We start from the raw sequence: 17,125 nt of genomic DNA on the forward strand, positions 1-17,125 counted from the left end.
GTTACGATAATGATGATGATGATGTTGGATGATGATGATTGAGGTGTCTTTACTAGGATTTATTTCCATTCTGACACTTCAGTGTCCAAACCTTACTTGTAGTAATGAGTAGTCCACATGTTAAGAGGCATAACTCCAGTCGATCTCATATAGTACAGCAGATACCTCACCAGTGTGTCATATCCATTTACCCTGCAAAATCATCAAGTGTGCCACAGAAAATTATGCAATTTTACCTAAATGGTTTGAAAAAAAAACTTTATTTAGTCAATTCACATTGCATATCTTTCTATGCCAGTCACATATATTGACAGGAAGAACAAGAATGCTCGTGCACTAAAATGGTCAAGGCTACAATTAAGTCATCTGCCATTTATAGAAAAGAATAATAGCTTTGTGTTCAACAAAACAGGCCCAGATTTTACAATTAATAAGTACATTTGTAAGTTATTCTCGATGGCATCATGATCATTGCTGTCGGCATCATTGCTTCATTTCTAAAGCAGCTCAATGACATTCGTGTCCAAGGGTGACCTCTAGGGGATTTAATGAAGAAACGATTACAACTTAATGACGTCTCGATAGAATCAAAGACTATGGCTCACAGAATTGAGAGAATTAGGTTTTCGTCATTTTTCAGCTACAGTTGAGATCTTTGCTAATATTCAATAGTTTAACAAAATGCATAGGAACTCCTGATAGCTGTAGTGTATGGCCGTTTTTTGCAGCACGTACAAATCTTTCTTGGTTTATCTGCCAATATTTTACACATATAAACACAGAAGACCAAATAACACATTTCCCCTGAATGACCAACTTTTATTATGTTCTTGATATTCAACATCTTTATAGTTAAAAACTGTATACACTGAGATTTTACATCTCAATACGTTTTGTTTGAGACAAAGTGACATCAGAACAATAGAAGACACATTTGAGTCAGCCTGGTTGGTTCAAAGTGTTCAAGAAACTGTAATCAATAAGGATTATAGTAAAACAAAGACAATGTGTTAGCAAGAACGAGCGTGTTTTTTGGTTTGTGATTTTGCATTTTGGTGCAAGAAATTGATTAATAGTTGATAGGAAACAATTCTATCAAACATAAGCCCCACTGCTCTGACACCAAACATTTTTACTATAATGGGCAAGTTCCATGTGACGTTTTAACGCCATTAAAGCATGCACTTCCCCTTCTTGTATCAGAAAAAAATCAGCATATTTGAATCAGGATGTGGCAAGCATTTAAACACATACTGCAAGGCCCACGTGACGGACTTCTACAGCTGCAAGACGGTTGGCATCTTCAACCTACTTTACCACTGTGTATCAGACTTGTTTATAGGGCAGTGTGAAGACAACTACTGCATGTCGCTACTGGTGGTCACGCCGTGTTCTGATCTGCCATCTTCATGCAGCTAGAAAGCAGACAAAATACAAGGTAATGACATTGTTGCTGTTTATAGCATTTCTAACTTCAAGGTTTTTTACACTGCTGCACATTTGAGGTCATGCTCACTGGCTTCTTCGTGATACCGATCACAATTGCTTCCTTAATATTATCCTTTTTCACTTTGTAAGCATTTATTTTATTATTTCCAAGAGGGTATTTGCAACATCATCTTTGCAATGGTACTTCCTCAGATAAACTGAAACGATCGTGACTAGGAGACTGTATGAAACAGCAAATGACATTGGAATAGTTTATCATTTGCAACCGTACTTATTTGCCCTTTGAGGAAGTAATGCGTCAGCTTGTTGGCAGGACGAAGTGTGGATATTGTGTTAATGTTGCTCTGCTGGAGTCATTGCTATAAAAGCTTGTGATTTATGTTTTGGCATCGAATTAACAAGTGACAAATGAAAAGAAGTTGGAGCCATACAATCACGTCTTCTGTAAACTGTGTTCAAACTCAGAATCCAGGCAAGAACAGTTAAATTATGCCTGTATTTTTTTTTTTTACGTGACAGTGGGAATGGCGCTGACTCCATCCCAAGGGAACGGTTCCCAAGGGAACTCTTTATGTGGCCACAACATGAGTGAATGGGAAGAGCTCATGGACAAGCTGTACACATATTTCTACCTGTTGCTCTTCATCCCAGGGCTGCTGCTCAACACCATGGCTCTGTGGGTCCTCTGCAGACACATTAGGTACACGCATGCACACAAAAACACACAAATAGTCATAAACACCCACAGCCCACACTTCTCTGGTGTTTATTTTTGTGCATGACAGGAAGAAGACCAAAACAGTGATCTTCATGATAAATCTGGCCTTAGCAGATCTGATTCACATACTCTCTCTGCCACTAAGGATTTATTATTATTTGACGCACACGTGGCCCTTTGGACACAATGTCTGCTTGCTCTGCTTCTACCTTAAGTATCTCAACATGTATGCAGCAATCGGATTCTTGGTAAGAACCTCATTACTTTTTTTTTGTCACGGTTCGGCATGGTGGTGTGCAGTGGCGGACCCAAAGGCAGGGAATCGGGAAGCAAGTCGTACTTAAAAATCGTATTTAATGAAAGCGAGGACTAAAAAAATCACAGTAGCAACAGAAGGGTGGCAACCTGAAGGACGTGAAAAACTAAAGCAGCAGATGGGGGCAGGCTTGAAGAGGGAAACTAAAAACTAAGGTGAACAGAGGCAAAGACTTAACTAAGCGCCGCGGGGTAACCTGGCTAAGAATTCAGATGACGGGCAAAACAACCATCTGACAAGGACAATGTCCCGACACGAACTGAACGCAAAGTCAGACTTAAATAGACTAGGGACAGCCCACAAGGAAATGGGAAACAGCTGGGGAGAAACAAAAAGCAGAGGGAGTTGATTGGATGGCACAAGGAGGGCGAGTACACAGGTGGAAACAAATCATGCTAACGAGGATCGACACGAGGGAAATCAAATGAGTGCAAGACACAAGAACTAAAAGAACTCACAATTGGACAAAACCTAAATCCCCCAAAACAGAAAACCCAGCCCGAAACCACAATGGAAACATGACATTTTTGAGTGACTATCTGAATTCATTACATGAGATGTATTTAGCCTATAGCACAGTTTCTCAATGTTTACAACTGTAACTGTGCAGTGGAAGCAAGATAATAGTTTACTCACTAATAAATTTAAAAAAAAAAGTCAGACTTGCCATTTCTTGACCGTTACATTCACTCAAATATTACATGCATCCTGAAAAATAGCCCTGGAAAGAAGTTTTTTTTCTTTTTTTAAATCCATTCATACCATACTCTCCTGAGTTTCTGATTATGTCCTCTGCTGGAAAAAAAGTATTACTCAGACAAATCAGCTACAAACAGATATTTCCATTGCATTTGTAATACGGTTGTCAAACTTTAGGGTCTACATTAGGGTGGGATGTCAGTTGCGATATTACTTTATTTTGTCACTGAGTTGGGTGTGATCTAGTGTTTTATTGTGGTTAAGCTCTGGTTGCTCAGTGACATGATGTCAGAACCTCTCATTTCCTCACACGACTCTTTGTCGGAAATTCTATCACTGCTGCATCCAGTCCTATTTTTGGGTATTACCCTATTTTTCAGACTACAAGGTACACCAAATTGCAGTTTTAATGAACGGATCTATTTTGGGAAATTTTGATATCCTGTGTAGGGCCGATTATCAGGCTCAATGAGTAATAAGGCACACTTGGTTTCAAGGCACATTACTGCACATCAACGGAAATAAACCAACACAGCAAATGAGTCAAACTTTGTTCAACTTTAGTTTGACATCCACAGCTCATTATACTAAAATACATAAAATAGTTTTTGTGCAGTTCACCATGTGTGCGATCATTCTGGTTTTTTGTTTTGTGTAAAAAGATTTTTACTTTGCCAGTTCTGCTCCTCTTATCACCGGTACTGATAAATGTTTATAAAAAGTGGCAAAGTTTACTTTTGTCACCCTAAACCTATATAAATTAAAACAATATGATTTTGGCTACCTTTTTAGGAAAAAAAAAGACTTGATAAATTACAGTAATTGTTTTTGTTTTCTTTGATATCAAATTTGGGAAAACATCCACCTAAAGTTTGCCTTTCCTCCCTGAGCCTGTGTTGCTTTTCTGTGGGTGCAATGATTACCTCCCACATTCCCTAGGCTTCAGCCCACCCACTACACAAGAAGATGAATGCTTAATACACAATGAGTGGACTGGCACTCCAGAAACGCATCTATTTGAATACAAGCCACAAAATGTATTTTCATATGATGTCCTGTTAAAAATCAATCAAATGTCTCATGCATTTTCCCCTGTTGAGTTGTTGTTTTGAATTGTCTGTTTGTGTGTCTTTTGGTCTTAGGTGTGCATCAGTGTACAGAGGTGCGTCTTCCTGCTTGACCCCTTTTCTACTCGAAGGTGGAGGAGCCGCTACGACCTTATGATCAGTCTGTTATTGTGGGTGCTTGTGGCTCTGGCCTGCTCACCCTTCATCCTCATGCGTGTCGGCAGCAGCGGCACCTCTCATTCACCTCTCATATTGAACAAGTCATCCCAACTGAATGCCACCTTTACTCAGCTGCCCACATTTTACATACAATCCAATGTGACATCTTCGACCTCTAGCCACAATGGATTCGGGGAAATGAGTGCAATTCAAGTTCGCTGTTTTAAAGACTTGCCCATACGTCGTGTGCCCCTGTCTCTGGTTGTCACATTAATGGTTCTCGTTGAGCTGTTTGGCTTCTTGATCCCTTTGGCTTGCATCAGTTCTAGCTCCATCTGCATCAGCCGCTCCCTCTACCAGAAAAGGAAGCAGGTTTTGAACAACGCGACTCCTAGTCCCTCGATGTGGACTCGACTCTGCGTATTTGCTTGCACTGATGAGGACCATGAGAAACAACACGCCGATGTGGAAAAACGGCGCGCTCTGCGCATGGTGTTGAGTTGCTCCTTCGTCTTCCTGCTGTGCTTTGCCCCGTACCACATCAATTTTCTGCTCTATCTCATGGTGCAGCAGGACTTGGTGTCTGAGTGTTCCATCAGGCTTGCTGTGCGTCAATTCCACCCTGTGTCTCTGTGTCTGGCCAGCCTGAGCTGCTGTCTTAATCCACTGCTTTACTACTTCTTAACATCTGAATTCAGGTCGCATCTCAGTAGGCATACCTCTTTTACTTCCTCTTTGGCCAGCTCTCAGCAGCCGGTAACACACAGATTGTTGAGCTTTGAAAGTAGCTCTTCCAAATGATAGAAGAAAGAGAGAGAGCAAGCGAGAGAGAGAGAGTGAGCGAGAGAGAGAGCGTCACGAGCAGATGTTTGAGTCTTCCAGGTTATCTGTTGAAATTGGAAATGGGTGGTAATCAGCAATGACTATCTGTAAATAAAGTTCTTTCTTATCCACAAGTTCTGACTGACACATTAGCCAATTGGTGTAGAGGAGAAGGCACAAACACTAAGAACACTTTGTTTCTATTGTCCTTCATTAACGCCTTGTCAGCGACAGCGCCCCTTGTGACAAACAAGCGAATGATTTCAAATGCATCTCCTTGGTCCACGATGGGCAATCGTCCACATCTTCAGCAGTCATGCTTTACAGAAAAAAATCCATAGGAGGTTTCCGCCCTCTATAGGACTCTATATTCTTGAACTGATTATTCTGCCCATTGGATACTGCACAGACCGGTTATGCATCAGTGAAATTATGGGGAGTAAAAATGAGAAGGTTTTTTTTTTTTTTTGCATTGGTCATCACTCAGCGCCAATACAAACAAATTGTTAAACAATATTACTCTTTTAATAGTAAAGGCTCATCATCAGATATGGCTTTGAATTCCAATCTCATTTGACCTGGTGGCCTTTTTGTACATGTAATAGGTAGTATTGTTAGAGCGATGTAAAATATTTACTTCCTGTTATGATGCAACTACAGTAGATGACAGTTGACAGCTGCTCAAAACCATAAACTGCCATTTTCTGATACCCTCTTCCAGCATACACAATCTCACTTGTTAAAGGCTGGGACAAATTGAAGCGACTCTTTCCAGAATTTTTTGAGTTGATTTTTATTCCTCAAGTTTTGTCAATTGACCATATATTTTTCAAATGTGTCCTTGAAAATGCACCGTCTAACAAACCACTCCCCCCTCACGCACAGGAAGTTCTGTGTGGGCCGAAAAGCTTCTAGGGTAGAAAGACAAATGAGACAAAGGCAGAGCGATATTAAGGCATTGTTAGACCATAGCAACAGGAAATAGTCATATCTGAAGAAAAACAAGCTTCAGAGCAAAGTTTAAAGAACAGAACCAAACACGTAAAGTGACTAATAGCATGGAGAAGGGATGAGATGGCTGATGGTTAGACCTTCTACTTCTGGTCCACGTGATGCCCCACGGCATCAAAGTTGAAGATACAGAGAGGTGAGAACTTCAGTTTATTAATCATATCGTATACACCAATAGCACAGAAATTGTGTGAGGTTTGGAATGAGTAAGAGCCGGATGCAAAGGATGTGATGCAATACTTCATTGAGAAATCTTTGTTTCTGCAATATGAGGAATGTGAAGTATTTTTAATTATTTCTTTTTTTGACTTGAAGACAGATTAATTCATGAGATCAAATGTTCTTTTACTTGAGTCAAAAACTAAGGTTAAGGTTAAGGACCCTGTAGCGTTTAATTAGAAGCAATTGACGTTCAAGATATACAAGAACTTGCTCCCTGCAAATATGCCAAAAATGTTCCTCACAAGAGAATGAATGGATAACTTGAGGGGAAAAAAATACTATTCCCAAACCACACAAAACAGAACAAGTGTGACAAGAAATGTAAATCTTTGGCATTGTCCTGATGCAGACATCAAGGCACTGAAAAAAAAAGCTTTGTAAAAATCACTTCCTGAATACATGTGAAAAGGAAGAAAAAAAAATTAACATTCAATTCTCCTGCTGAATACAGAACCACACACAGCTTTGTCTTGAGACAATGAATTAATACTTTTGAGTATGAAGCATAAACTTGTTTTTGCTGTTTATCTATTCCGTCAACGTGATTTTCAATATTTAAAAAAAACATGTGCATCAAGAAGCGGTAAAGAAAGTTTACTGGTTACATGAACATTTAGATACCTTTCATTGATGATTACTTACAAGACTGATCTTTTAACAAAACAACAAAAATCTAAAATATCTAAAGTTTTTAGGGTGACATTAACAAGCAACCTGTGGGGCGAATATCACCGAACACGAGGCACATTCTCTGAACTCAGAATGTGTAGGCCATCTCATTCTTATATTTGTACACACAGTAAATAGAGAAAATTGGTCACATGAATCGTGTCATATTATTAATATACAATAGAATACAATGACACCCTTGATGCTTTAAAATTATGGAGCATTATAAAATTACTGTGGATTAATAGAACGTTGGTGCTACATTTATTTGTGCTCTGTGTTCTGCTGGGAACCACCGTTTCATCTCAAATGCATCACCCTGGGGTTTTCCACACATTTAAATAGCTCAAGCAGGTGCAATGATGTCTGTATATCATTTGAGTCTGGCCGAAACATTTTGGTGAAATTTCAATTAAAATCGTTCTAGACTATTGGTTGGCCCACACAAGTCTTGGTTTTGCTTATTTGTAGGTGAGCTAGGAAGTCCAAATATGGATAGATGATGATCTTTATTTAGGACACTGAATGTAGTCTGCCTGAGGGTTAATTCCTCCCTCCTCTGCTATGCAAAATGCACCCCCTTACACACACACACACACACACACACCACCTGCTACCGTTGCTGACACCGCCCACGATCTGCCGCTTTACATGCCTCAAGGTATTGAAGGTATAATAAATTCTGGGCATGCTATTGTTGAAATCACAGAAGGTGTTCTTACCTGCTATTGGAATTTACTTCCCAGAGGTCTTTCAGCAGTTCCTGAAAGTTTGAGGTCAATATCGTTTTTCCTTGAGGTGCTTGTCGCCTTGGGAATATATGTGGCAAACCTTGAAATGTGTTTTTCTCAAAATCAGGGATTTCAACCTTCACTTTGCTGTAACTTCTTAAATCTTTGGGTTACTTCCATTTATCGTACACCATTTTAAAGGAAAGAACACTCAGAATTAGAATGAATGACTAATAACTCCATTTTCATTTTCTGACACCCTTTTGTCAGTGTTGGTCACTAATGTTTTCTGGATACAATACCAACAACAAAGGAATTGATTTACTGGTTCCATACTTTTGGAGGGTTCTTTTTGATAACCCCAGTCCGAGAACTTCTCTGATATGCCTCATTGCATCATTTGCAGGGTTCTGATGCAAAGTTATATAAATGTGGTCAGATGGCCACCCATCTGAATTGATTTGCCTACTCTGTTAGTTTCACTAATCCTTTTTACTGTGAGGTTTTCATGTGGACATGCGCTTTGTTGTAAAGGGTGCAGAGTCGAGGTCTCTGTGGCTTTGCATGCGTCGAAAATAACCACAGCAAATGTTGTTATCGGCTATGTTTTGCACATTGTGTGGGGCGGGTGTGAATGTGTTTACTGTAATCTTGTCTGTTTCATTTTCAACAGTGTTTTCCATGCAATACACGCTTTCACAAGAGCCGGACAGACAAACGCAGAGTTTTCATATGCGCAGTAAGTACTTTAAAAGACACATAAAAATGCATGACATGGTTATCCTGAATAGAAATGTGCCTTTTTAATGTGATCATTACATAGTTAAATCCAGTTAAAGTTGATTCATTTTTCTTTCCTCTAACAGGAACACCCTGGATTACACTTGGAACTCTGATGTATTAACTTGGAAGAACTAAGAGGCTTACTGTACTGGACTGATGGCTATACACATCAGTGGACTATGGCTACGAGTATACCTCATAAAAGCTCAGAATTAACCTGCAGTTTTTTTTACTCGGCGCTGCATGTCAAAAGATAACAGTAATAATAACCACAACAATGAATGGTACTTGCCAAAATGCAGGGGAACTGCGGATGTATCAGCACCATGTGTATGCAGTGGTTTACAGTGTCATCCTTGTGCCGGGCTTGCTAGGGAACATACTGGCACTATGGGTATTCAGGGTTTACATCAGAGAAACAAAGAAGGCGGTGGTGTTTATGATGAATCTGGCTGTGGCTGATCTAATGCAGGTACGGTTCTTTGGAGCATTTTTTCATCCATCGTCTTCAATTATAAATACATTACAAATCATCATACTGTAGGTATTGGGATAAGTGATGTGTTTTTACCAAATCAGTCATTTGTCATGGAGGTTAGTTTTCAGTTGTTGATATTGATATAGCAACAACATATTGTTGTTATTGAAGGAAATTTTTGTATATATACATATATATATATATATATATATATATATATATATATATATATATATATATATATATATATATATATATATATATATACATATATGTGTGTGTGTGTGTGTGTGTGTGTGTGTATTGTGTGTATTGCTTTCTTCTAACATCTCATACCCCCCTATTGTCAGGTTCTTTCCCTGCCTTTGAGGATCTACTATTACCTGAACAACATCTGGCCCTTCGGTCACGCTCTCTGCATGATCTGTTTCTATCTAAAGTATGTCAACATGTACGCTTCCATCTACTTCTTGGTGTGTGTGAGCGTACGCCGCTGCGAACTCATCATGCAACCTCTGAGATACAACGCCTCCAGGCGAAAGGTGGACGCAATCGTATGCACGCTGGGGTGGCTCGTGATCTCCTTGGGCTGTCTGGTCTTCCCTTTGCTGAGAAACCCGGACTCTGACGATCTTGTGACATCAGGGGTCAGCGCTACCACTCCTGAAGCTGACATGGTCTGTTTCTCAGAGCTGCCCATGCAAATGGTCAGCTCCACTGCAGCCTGGGTTCTCTTGATCATCGCCGAACTCCTCGGTTTCATCATTCCCTTCACCCTGGTGTTAGCCTGCACCTGCCTGACCGCCGGGAGCCTTCGGACGAAGGCAGCCGGGGCCGTTCCTGATCGGGGGGAGAAACGAAGGGCTTTGAGGATGGTGCTGAGCTGCACCGCTGTCTTCTTGGTGTGTTTTGCACCTTATCACATCACGATGCCGTTGGACTTCTTGGCCAAGGCCAACACTTTGAGGAGCTGCACTTTGAGGGAGCTGATCCTGATATGTCACCCTGTTGCGCTCTGCCTAGCTAGTCTAAACTGCAGCCTGGATCCCATTATGTATTACTTCACAACAAACGAATTCTGGAGACGACTGAGCAAGACGGAAATACCAGAGCGTGTGATTTAAAGCAGGTGAATGTCTCATGTGGCGTATTCGGCGTTAATGACTTTTTGTTGCAGCAAAAACTGAGACCACTAATCCCCATGTTTGTACATTGAAGATAAAACATTTATTTTTTACATGCAAAAATGTGTTTACTGCTTTTTACAATTGCCTGTTTGAGGTGACGGAAGAGCTGTTGTTATTTTGAACGAGACCATCTGTACCAAAAGGTGTCAGGAATTAGATACACCATAACGTGTTTTTTCTAGATGCAAGATTAAGAACAAACTTATCTTTGGAAAAAAACATGAAAATGGTTAGTGTCACTTTCCAAGATACTTTATTTGCAGAATGATGATGAGCAAAGTGTACACAAAATGAATGTTACAACCATCTTTAATCACCATACAAAGAGAGATCAGTTAAATGGCTGTACATGTGGCTCTCATAATGACGCTCTTAAAACATGGGCAAACATTTCCTAGTACATCTTACTTAATGTTCGATTGTCAGTCTGGACAGGCACAATCTCAAGATACCCTTGAGCAAAGCTGCATCCTCTTACTCACGGTTGAGGGTGATTGTAATAAGAAAACTTGTATTTTAAAGCAATACTTTTGAGAGAAATTCAACACAAACTGGATTCTTGGAAAAATTGGATCATACCCAACTTTACTATTTCTTCCACTATTTTACAAGACACATAATTAAAACAATCACCAGAACAAAATATGTAGTTTAACTTTGAGGACTTAACACAAATGAGGTTAAACACATCATATACGGACATACACTGTTCTCAGGTATGTTATCAAATAAACATTGTATTATAGCAGAACAGAAGAGACTTTTGGGAAGTGGCTTCTGGATTTGTGCTTCTATTCACTGCAAGTAACATTTCCAACATGAGTATAGTGTTCATCTCATTAGTATACAAAGCTACTCTACAACTATTTCTGAATGTGTGCAACACTGGAGCTGTGGGCCAACACATACAGGTCCGCTGTAATACAAACGTTGAAATACAGAAGCATAAAAAGAAGTTTGTAGGGTCCTACAAAGGCTAAAAGGAGGAAACTAATGTTTTGTAATTCCTCAGTTAACTGGAGGATGCACATTTTTAGCACAACACTGCAGGTTAATTGTTGAAGGATCAGACCATGAAGAGGTTAAGGGAATGTTAGCAGAAAAGATTAAAACACAACACTGAGGGCTAAAGCAAGGAATGCAACCCATATCTGGCGATGCACTGAATTACAACTGTAACTTTTCAACTGAAACTTGTTTGCTCTGGCATCTACTCCCACCGACTCTCTGTCTCCGTCACTCAAGTTCTCACCATCATACTCGCATCTCGCTCCCATCAAGCCTTGCAGATCCGAGTCTGGGTCACAAACTTGTTTTCAAAATGATGGAAGGTGAAGCATTCCTCTGCAGAGCGCTTCTGGATACCTCCACCTGGCAGACACAAAAGTAATTCATCTTTTCTTGTGTCATCTCAATGGTTACCAGTTTAGCCACGCTGACATACACCCTCATCTAGCAATGTTATGAGCACACAATATTACATCCCCAGTGTCCCAAGAAGAATGCAGTATTTCTTTCAAAAAAATAAAAATATAAACACATTTTACCCACATTGAAGAGTATACAAACATGAGCGAGCAACGAGGTTATATACATGCTCGAATGAGGCCAGGTGTTAGTGATTGCATAGACACATGCAAAGCATATGGTTAATATTTAATCATCCGTCCATCACCCATCCCGGCTGTCTATGGGCAGTAGGCAGGGAAAACCCTGAACCAGTTTTTAGCCTAATGCAGAGCACCCAGGAAGGAAAAACCATTCATGCACCCAATCACACTTAAGTATAAGTTAGTCAGTCCAATTCACCTGCGATGCATGTTTTTGGAATGTAGGAGGAAGCCAGATTGCCCGGAGAGACACCGTGAAGGGGACTGATTCTTTGTGTTGAATAAAATTCATACATTTTCATGTATGGTACTTTGAAAATAAATTATCAATACTTTTGCCTTTGGCGGTTTGGTGGAGCAGTAGTTAGCACGTCTGCCTGACAGTTTCAGGGAGCAGAGTTAAAATCCAGCTGGCTCCGTCCTTCCTGTGTGGAGTTTGCATGTTCTCCCCAAGCCTGCGTGGGTTCTCTCCAGGCACTCTCCTCAGTACTCCAAAAACATGCATGACAGGTGTATTGGACATACTAAATTGTCCCTAGATGTGATTGGGTGCGTAACTGGTTGTTCATTTCTTGTTGCCCTGCAATTGATTGGCAACCATTTCAAGATGTCCCCCACCTACTGCCTGAAGTCAGCAGGGATATGCACAAGCAAGCCTGCTAACCTTGTGAGGATAAGCGGCTCTAGAAAATGGCACATGCTCGTCGGAAAATCAGTAATCATAGCAGTACCAAAATCAAAATTAAAGTATAGAAATTAAAACAAAGAAATGGCTACATGCGGACCTGGTAAGCTGGCACGGCGCTCCATTCTGTAGGTTTCTTTGCCGGTGCACAGCCTGCGGATGTAGAAGCCGAGAGGCTTGATGTCGTCAATGCGCTCAGTCACCACAAGGTCCTCTTGCACCAGGTAGCTGCGGTACGAGCCAGACTGGGGTAGGAACACAGGCATATATTTTGAGATGTACAAAACTAATATGAGCATGATACGAACTACGTTTTGACAAGTAAAATGCACTTATCTTCTAGGATAAGGTAATATAATATACATACTATGGAAATGAACTATTAACCAAAGGAATTATTATAATTAGTTTGATATTTGCCTTAAAGTTACACTGTGTAAGATTTAGACCGTTTTTCATTAAAACTGGAAAAGTCATTGTTTTTATCATTTAAAAAAACTTGCAAATAAATGTGTTCTTAACGACAAACAGTACATTTTAAATATAATCGTAGGCTGAGTTATCAGGAAATTATATTACATGGGGGCTGGCACTCCTCCGGAGGTCGCCATGTCTGTTATAACCATGGACAGCTGGAGGAGTGTTTATTGCTATGTTTACTGTAATGCCCCTAAATTACACACACACAAGCTTTAGGGACATTATGGTAACTATACCAATAAACACTCCTACAGTGTCATTTAAAATAATATTTGTTATGTGGGGGTGCAGTTTGCAGTCATTGTCCACCCTTAAACTCACCATCAGCTGTGAGAAGAGATCAATGAGGTCTTGAGGAGGCAGCACCACCGATGTGTTGAGTGGAATCACAAAACAGGTCCTCAGAGTCAAGTCCAGATATGCAGTAAGCTTCTGTGCAACCAAAAACACACACATGTACTCGCAAAGTTTTCAACATGCATTTACGGCACTTTTCCTCGCGTGAGTGGTACCCCTCACTAACCCTGTTGAAGTCATGGAGAATGTACGCGGGGTCTCCGGGCCTAAAACGGGGTGGCGGGACGCTGATGACGGCCATGCTGTCAGTGATCTCGACCTCTTCTTCCACCCGCGGGAGATAGTAAGGCTGTCTCTCTGCATCACCAACAGTCGACATATCACTGAACTGCATGGTGCCGTGATACAGCCTCTGAATGACACGGACAAGAGAACAATTCATCTTGATGATGCACTATAAAAGCACTAGATTTAGATTATTGGCAAAACCTTCTCTTCTCGTGAGATTTTTCAAAACTAGTGTTATACTGTTCTGAAAATCATCAGAGACTAGTCAACGTCAACGCAACTTACGTTCCACTTGTGTTGACTTAAAATTCTGATGTTACTCAGGATAAAGGTAAATGCTTTAGTATATTTTAAGGTAAAAAGTCAAAATTAAATAAGTGAATTTCAAAATCGGCACCAACCAGCACCCTTCCTTCATTTCCCCCTCTTTTCATATGATTTATGATTTCATCCATATATATATATATATATATATATATATATATATATATATATATATATATATATATATATATATATATATATATATATATATATATATATGAAACTTTATTCTCAAACATATTCAGCTTTATCTCTAGCATAACACGAATTTTAATCCTATTTAATGGAGGCCCCAACAATATGCTCCTTCGTAATGAGCCACTAGGGGGTGCCAAAGCACTATTAACCATGTATAATTAAAACCATGCTCAGGGTAGTTACTGTTATATAAACACGTTTCCCAAACGTTTTAAGTTTTAAGTCTGTGCACGCATTCTACTTTAGAAAAAAAATCTAATGCAAATGTAAAATAAATAAATAAACAAACTGAAATATGACCAACTTGTCCTACAATTTTACCGATTCAAGTCAAGTATCAAATCTGGTTATTTGGGGGACAAATGGATACATGCATAATTGCACCTCCAGCATTCAAGTGCAATTTTTTTTTTTTAAGACAGACAGACAGAATGATTTTACCTTCGGAGTGAAATAGCGATAGAGACATGCTCCCCCGACGATGAGTCCACTGAGGATGAAGGCGATGCCCAGCAGTGTGACCAAACAACGACCTGTGGAGCCTGCGATGCCCACCGGAGCAGTGGCGAGCTCGGGGTCCTGCACACCCAGGAATTAAACACGCAAGTTACTGACTGTGCAAAAATGCATGCATGCACAATGTTCCCTAGACGTCAACGTATTCGGCGTTACCTCACGTAACGGACGCGCTGCAAAGATGCGACCCGCAAATGTTTGCACAAGGTGGAAAGACAACCGACCGAGTACGTGCAGCGACCAGCGCAGGCCTAGATCTATTTACGACGCACGCATTGTCTCTCACCTTCACAACAGGCTCCTTGACTAGCCCTTTCTGCGCCAGCGCCGGGTTGAAAGCGATCTTTACCATTGTGCCACAAACGTTGGCTTCCGAAAGGAAAAACAAAACAAAAAACAAAGCAGCTGCAAGCTGTCCGTGCCAAATCGTTTAATTCTCTGCAGCTCTGCTCTGTGACGCACTTTGCAGCTTCAGCCGGGGTTTATCGAGCACTTCCGGTGGCCGACAGGGATTAAAAATGGCAGCCGAAACAATTCCCTATAATTTTGCAATGCAAACCAACATATAAGCACCCGTGTCGCTACATTAAATAATATACGCGGCGATGATCTTAATGTGTTATTGCCTATTGCCACGTCCCTTGTGTTTTAGTAGTACTGTATTTATATCGTTTGTAATTGTATAGTTGTATTTAGCCCCATCTTGTGGCTGCCAGTGAAAACGTTTACTCTGTGGCCTCTCACCCAGTTGGTGAATTGGAAGAGCCTTTGACAGCTTTGAACCTTGTGTATTTGTCTTTGATGATTTCAGCAATGTTAAACATGATTTTTGTGTTAATTATTAATTAAAAAGCCAAAAGTATCATGCGCCTAAAGAAAAGCGAAGCCAAAATCAAAATGCCATCAGTGTTATTATCATGTTGTGTTACTATTTCAACTAACATAATTTAAGATATATATTTACGACACAAATCCCAATTCAAATATTTACTATACCAGTGAAAAGTTTTAAACACCTTACATTTAAAACGCTCTCAAACACATTTAGACGTTAAGAAATTCAAGCTCTTCAAAATGTACAAGTGTGAGGTGTGAACTGAAAGGCATTTGGGGTCATGGAAATTATTGCACATCAAGCAAAATACACAACATAAAGCTCGGTGAGAAAATACGAAGACTTTGAAGATTTCAGTGTTAAATGTGCAATGGAGAGAAAAAAACAAAACAAAATATTGAATGTCGAGGTGTTTCCAAAGTTTACACTGTTACTCTAATCAATATGTATTTTTTTTTTATTTCAATGTTACGCCATATCTTAATGTTTACAATTTTGTTTAGAAATTTAGAATTCCAAATTGAAACAAAGTGCTTATTTTCGAATCCCTGAGAGCCTCAGCAGAAGAGCAGAGGAGATGAAATAAATAAGAGAATTATTTTATTATATACATTTGCAGTGATGGTATAAATGTGTGTGTGAATGGTTTACGTTCTCTTTTGTGCCCTATGATTGGCTGGCAACCACTTCAGGCTGTGGTTGCATGTGTGAAATGTTAAATTTAAAGAAGAGTAATGGCGTTTATATATCAATGACAATTTTTTCTCATGTATTTGTGTGTTTGTAATGTATGACAAAGGCATCAACATAATAATAAACTCCTCAAATGATTATTAATTTTCCCGATTGCATCTTTATCTCCCATAACTGAGTATAGTTACCCAAATTTGATTGGATGTTTCTTTTTTTTCCCCATCATGCAATATAATCTTGCTGTATTGAATTTAAACACGTACTTGCAGTGCATAATACTGCCTATTCATCTCAATGAACACACCACTGTAAACTGACTCCGGAAAATAGTGCTGTCTCCATCAGGCTGGCCACCGCTTGTCAGCGTGCCTGCTCCCCAAAGGAACAGCTTTCACTGCATTGCGTACAAGCACTGGCACAAGACATGGCACTCCAGTATGTCTGACACATATCCTCAATCCTCTAGTCTGTGGTGGTCCGCTGCTTTCACTCCCTTGGCTTAGTTAGGCTTTTACATATGAATAAATAAACACTTATTGCTGCACCAACGCTTTAATTCCATGCAAAATTGTGGCATCTTTCCAGTTCTTATATAAAATGCCACCATAATAATCTCCCACTCCCACAAACGCACGCACTCGGCCAGGGTATGATATTTCCTCCGTTAAACAGACAGATTGGACCGGTAATCACCACTGAAAGGTACATAAACATAGCAGCTGATTTCTGTACCCAACTCCCTCTCCTCTTAGCCCCCCTCCACCCTCGCCAATAATCCTAAATGGTCCCGAAGGCTTGTTTATGAGCTCGTCTTACGCTGTGTTTGATCTGAGAACTTGCCCACACATGGACACACGCATATGCACAGACGCACACACACACACACGT

The 17,125-nt window shown here is 40.1% G+C and overlaps 3 protein-coding genes across 4 annotated transcripts; 2 read left to right on the forward strand and 1 right to left on the reverse strand.

Moving 5' to 3' along the window:
• Positions 1-68: 68 nt before the first annotated feature.
• On the forward strand, positions 69-5,355 carry p2ry10 (P2Y receptor family member 10). Of its 2 annotated transcripts, none has more exons than XM_088431875.1 (4): positions 69-1,438; positions 1,969-2,149; positions 2,235-2,415; positions 4,325-5,355. In XM_088431875.1, the coding sequence occupies exons 2-4, from the start codon at positions 1,974-1,976 to the stop codon at positions 5,207-5,209; spliced, it is 1,242 nt and encodes a 413-aa protein (XP_088288001.1). In that variant the 5' UTR covers positions 69-1,438; positions 1,969-1,973; the 3' UTR covers positions 5,210-5,355. The 2 variants fall into 2 exon arrangements, with proteins under 2 accessions (XP_088288001.1, XP_088288002.1); XM_088431876.1 differs by having other exon boundaries at positions 2,101-2,149.
• Positions 5,356-6,117: 762 nt separating this feature from the next.
• Positions 6,118-10,338, forward strand: gpr174 (G protein-coupled receptor 174). The gene is made up of 4 exons (XM_088431878.1): positions 6,118-6,377; positions 8,537-8,602; positions 8,730-9,118; positions 9,475-10,338. The coding sequence occupies exons 3-4, from the start codon at positions 8,924-8,926 to the stop codon at positions 10,246-10,248; spliced, it is 969 nt and encodes a 322-aa protein (XP_088288004.1). The 5' UTR covers positions 6,118-6,377; positions 8,537-8,602; positions 8,730-8,923; the 3' UTR covers positions 10,249-10,338.
• Positions 10,339-10,547: 209 nt separating this feature from the next.
• LOC148413547 (integral membrane protein 2A-like) lies at positions 10,548-15,220 on the reverse strand. The gene is made up of 6 exons (XM_088431848.1): positions 14,996-15,220; positions 14,635-14,772; positions 13,610-13,795; positions 13,408-13,518; positions 12,707-12,851; positions 10,548-11,682 (listed from the first exon to the last, which is right to left on the reverse strand). Exons 1-6 carry the CDS (start codon positions 15,059-15,061, stop codon positions 11,588-11,590), a joined length of 741 nt encoding a protein of 246 aa, XP_088287974.1. The 5' UTR covers positions 15,062-15,220; the 3' UTR covers positions 10,548-11,587.
• Positions 15,221-17,125: the final 1,905 nt, after the last annotated feature.

Source organism: Hippichthys cyanospilos, chromosome 13 (genome assembly GCF_059441005.1).
Source record: "Hippichthys cyanospilos isolate Australia breed blue-spotted pipefish chromosome 13, RoL_Hcya_1.0, whole genome shotgun sequence".
In the NCBI taxonomy this organism is placed as follows: domain Eukaryota; kingdom Metazoa; phylum Chordata; class Actinopteri; order Syngnathiformes; family Syngnathidae; genus Hippichthys; species Hippichthys cyanospilos.

What these genes read in the sequence shown, in the direction of transcription:
- gpr174 (XM_088431878.1), top strand. Translation starts at nt 8,924, where the DNA reads ATGAATGGTACTTGCCAAAATGCAGGGGAACTGCGGATGTATCAGCAC. An exon ending in CTGTGGCTGATCTAATGCAG is followed by an intron (nt 9,119 to 9,474) that starts GTACGGTTCTTT and finishes CCCTATTGTCAG; the next exon opens with GTTCTTTCCCTGCCTTTGAG.
- LOC148413547 (XM_088431848.1), bottom strand. Translation starts at nt 15,061, where the DNA reads ATGGTAAAGATCGCTTTCAACCCGGCGCTGGCGCAGAAAGGGCTAGTC. An exon ending in TTCTCCATGACTTCAACAGG is followed by an intron (nt 13,519 to 13,609) that starts GTTAGTGAGGGG and finishes TTGGTTGCACAG; the next exon opens with AAGCTTACTGCATATCTGGA. An exon ending in ATCTCTTCTCACAGCTGATG is followed by an intron (nt 12,852 to 13,407) that starts GTGAGTTTAAGG and finishes TTCCTACCCCAG; the next exon opens with TCTGGCTCGTACCGCAGCTA.
- p2ry10 (XM_088431875.1), top strand. Translation starts at nt 1,974, where the DNA reads ATGGCGCTGACTCCATCCCAAGGGAACGGTTCCCAAGGGAACTCTTTA. An exon ending in GTCCTCTGCAGACACATTAG is followed by an intron (nt 2,150 to 2,234) that starts GTACACGCATGC and finishes TGTGCATGACAG; the next exon opens with GAAGAAGACCAAAACAGTGA. An exon ending in ATGCAGCAATCGGATTCTTG is followed by an intron (nt 2,416 to 4,324) that starts GTAAGAACCTCA and finishes TTTTGGTCTTAG; the next exon opens with GTGTGCATCAGTGTACAGAG.